Source organism: Pteropus vampyrus, unplaced genomic scaffold (genome assembly GCF_000151845.1).
Source record: "Pteropus vampyrus isolate Shadow unplaced genomic scaffold, Pvam_2.0 Scaffold281, whole genome shotgun sequence".
NCBI classification, from domain to species: Eukaryota; Metazoa; Chordata; class Mammalia; order Chiroptera; family Pteropodidae; genus Pteropus; species Pteropus vampyrus.
The window spans coordinates 2182304-2186314 of NW_011889062.1; the positions used below are offsets into that span (position 1 = coordinate 2182304).

The 4011-nt window shown below is 39.1% G+C and overlaps 1 protein-coding gene across 1 annotated transcript in view; it reads right to left on the reverse strand.

The window, feature by feature from the left end:
- Window positions 1–684: 684 nt before the first annotated feature.
- The window catches only part of LOC111729784 (translation initiation factor IF-2-like), a 330103-nt gene continuing 326776 nt past the window's right edge, over window positions 685–4011 (reverse strand). Inside the window, exon 3 of the mRNA XM_023520855.1 lies at window positions 685–1139. Coding sequence (XP_023376623.1) covers window positions 1088–1139 — 52 coding nt within the window. The 3' untranslated portion in view covers window positions 685–1087. The remainder of the gene's footprint in view (window positions 1140–4011) is intronic.

A 4011-nucleotide genomic window follows, 5' to 3' on the forward strand; every position in this document is an offset into this window, starting at 1 on the left:
ACTGGATACAAAGAAAAAATTGGCTTGGTTAATCTGAGCAAAGGGGAACAAGTCCTTCGAGATCAGGGGAAATACAAGCAATGTAAATTTGGATTAGTCTTTGTGTTCTGTAAATCAATAAAACAACAGGGAAGTGCGGAGAATCGGCTAGATCATCTATCAAACTGGTTTTTTATTGTGTTTCTATTTCTATCCCTAGTAAACATGTGCCTTCAGTTTCCCATGTATAAAAGCATTTGACAAAGGAATAAAAATGGACTGGAGTTCGCTGTAGATGCGGTGCCAATGACAAAGAGAGGAGGTAGTGTTGGCAAGTAAAGATGAGAATCAAAAAGGCTGCTTCCTGAAATCTCAAAGTTAGATCATTTTAAAATTCTCAGGTGACAGGTGGTGAAAGTGAAGATAGATTTTATGTATCTACTGCAAAGAAGACTGCCTTATGCAGAATACTAATCAGGATTTTTTAAAAGACAACTGCATTGTTTTAACAGTTTTTAAAAGAAATAGAGGCACATACATGCACCCACACAAAAGAAATCAACTGAGAAGGCTTATGCTGCAACCGAGATTTCTCCCTACCAATCACTTTCAGTCACAGGAGAAATAAATAATGTGCTGAAAGAAGAAAACACTAATTTTGTGGCCCAGCGAAGAGCCCTGCTCTTTTAAAACAGTCCCCTTGTTCTTCAGCCCCTTTTTAAAGACAAGTATTTTCAACTGATTGCTTTAATTGAGGGTGACCTTTTATCCGTGTGGCCAGTTTGCATTGTCATTGTGTTTTACTTTCTGGTGCATACAGAATCTCACTGTAAGACCGCCTGCCCCAAGCCACACAGCGCACTGAGATACTGCGGAGACTGAGGAAGGGAGGAAAAAAGGCAGGTTTCAGAACTCAGGAACAGCACGTTATATTGCAGTAGTCCAGGCGAGCGAGGCAGAGCAGTACAAATCTTCTCTTTCGAGTGTTTGAAAGATGGGGGCGTCTTTGTGGCATTATCTTCCCAGGTGCCCCAGATGGCACAGTGTACTTCTAATGGAAAACCATTCATCTGGCCCTGGGACTGTACGTGTTGTACATCACGATGGTTCATGGAGGAAACGAGCTCAGACAGCTTAAGCAGAAGGCGCAGAGCATGTGGCTGTAAAGACATAATGGAAGAGAGGCACAAAAGGGCAGGCAAATGAGTCAGAGGCTGAGGAAGGGGAGAAGAAGGCTGTTATTTCTGTGTAATTCCCCAGGATCCACTCCTGCTTGGGTTGGCGGTGAGAAAAAAACCAATTCAATTTGAAGATGGTTCAAGGTAAATGAACCAGGGAATTGAGCTGCTGGAATCTAATTAGGGACCCCCCCAAATTACTACTACCTGCCCAGCAGAAAAGTCAAATGGCTACACTAGCCAAAAGAGTTAAGGGAAGTTGGCAGAATAAGCAACCCAGAAGTTTTGCAAATCTTCCAGATTCTATCTCTCAAACTCTTAGAAGTGATTTTTTTTTTATGTTAATGCCATAGGCATAGAAGACTGCAAAGCAGAAAATATGGCCAAGGAAAAGGTAGGATCCTGAGATTTGAACGGCCAGCAGCATCTCCACACTCTGTGGGGTAAGGTAAGACTCCGAGTAAATCTGTCTTACAAGAACCCATCGCACTAGCGCAGCCCTATAGAGACAGATGGTAAAAGCCGTTAGATACTGCGACAGGAGTGAAGCAAGGATGGGGACTGTGTTGGAAGACTGGCCCTCTGGGCTTGCCCCTTGTCACCTGGCATCACATAATTCATTTCGACCCTCTGATAGCTGCTTATTCATAGGCAACCCACTTTGGAACCTTATGTATTTCTCCTTGAGGAGAAATATGGCAGAGTATCTGAATGTGGTTTGGGAAAAATAGAACTGGACTTGGAGCCAAGACATCCAGTGTAGCCCTGACACTCTCACTATACAACTTTGGGAAACTATTTTGGGTGTCATTTTAAGCTCATTTGTGGAATGAGTTGAATTAGAAAATCTTTAAGCTCTATTACAGCTTCAAAATCTGAGGATTTCCCCCCTCAAAAAGGCATATTTTTATAGCATTTTCTCAATTAACTATAAACCCACTTTGATACAAAAGACATGGAATTAATCCCCAGAACAATAAAAGACCCAGCAGCTGCTGTCACCTTTGAAAGTGATTTCCATCCTGGCTCTTACTTCAAACTTTTATTCACACACAACAAATCAAAATCTACATAAAAGGCAAATTATACTTTTATTTACTGTATGATTATCACCATTGAAACTGCTGATTTCTCCCCAAAGCCTTGTAATAACTACTGTTGCCTAGATTTCATGCATATCCCTAAGTGCAGAAGAGAGACAATAAATTCCAAGGAAATAAGTGAAATGGACTATGTTGCCCTTTTCTACTTTATCCAGGAAAGTAAAATTTATATTTCAACATGTCAATTAAATGAGCAGCTATGTTTTGTCCCCATTGAATAAAGGGGCAAAACACTGAACACTGTACAGAAAACACAACACTTATAAAAAACATTAACAGAAAAAAATATAATAGCTAATCATGGCATACTTAGATAGAAAAAAACATAATCAACTGCCTATCCCTTAATGTAAGATTACCATATTATGCTGACCTGGACTGGTTCTCCTGTCACCTAGCACACACTTTATATTGCTTTCTACCACCATCAGTAGGGGTGAGCTCAGGGAATTCAAGTTTATTTTATTACCAGTCTAGCCAAACATATTTAAGCAGAAAAACTTTTATCAGGAAAAGGTCTGATTCACTCCCCCAAACAAATAAAATTTTTGAAGTTTCCATTTTTTAGATGAAAAATTGAGAGTCTGTCATATAAAATATTATATGCTAACACTTTGAGAGGTGACAATGTAACTTCACTTTTTTATCCTCTTAAAGTAACCAATGGTGGGGGTGGTAAGGGGGCATCACTAACAGTTCAATGAAACTTGAAAGATCTAGAAGGTGGTAACTGACACAGACCATTATTCCTCCTCCTATTAAATAAGTCTCTCTGTCCATGTAACTCTTGCAGTTAATTAAGTTACTCCTTTAGTTGTCACCAGAACAATGTAAGTGAAAAGACCAGATTTAGAGAACAGGGCAGCAGCAGGTAAAAGATTCAGGAGCACAATCCTTCTCATCCCTACCCCTCTGAGAGCCAAGAGCAGATCAAAGCTCCCCCTGGGGTGTTCCTTCTGATTTGTAGGTATACCTTATTATCAATGCAGTCAGATTTTTTTTTTTTTTTGGTCAAAAAATCTCTCTTGTACTCATTCCAGCATCATGCCAGCAGTTATCTAGGACCAGGGCAAACCTTAGAGTTTTTCTGTCAATATGCCCTTCTTTTGCATACCTATCCCTGTGCCCCAAGCCCCCTTTAAAACAAACAAACAAACAAAAAACAGGAAATAGCAAATAAATCTAGTACTGTGTCTACACAAATCTCAAAATATAGTTTGTGTTATTTTGAAGTCACAGGATGCTGCAATCATCTATATGTACGAGTAACTGATTATATCAGCTATTCCAAGATTGTTGGTGAGAAAAGGATTGTTCACTTCAAAAGTGGTCATCCAATCCAATTAGCTTACTCATTTGACCTTAACCAGCATAATTCAGTTATCTGAATCATGAAGCAGCCTGATTGTATTAAGCATTTGCAAATTGATCTTCTCTGTGATTAACTTTAATGATGACATAAATAACAAATGTGATGCAAAAATGAATAAACTGGTGACTTGCTGAAGAATTCTTGTTTTTCAGGATGATCAAAGATTACTCTGAGTAATAAATCCAATTGAAATATTTATCGAGCATTTCTAAGTTCAAAATGCTGTATGAGACACTGAAGAAACACAAAGATAACTCAGACTTAGTACCTGGCCTCAAGTTTTCGATCTTCAGCAAAAGACAAGTACGTAAACAGGTACACATACTGCAAAGAACAGCACAAGGTGCTACATAAAGTTGCAATAATAAGTTATGAGAGC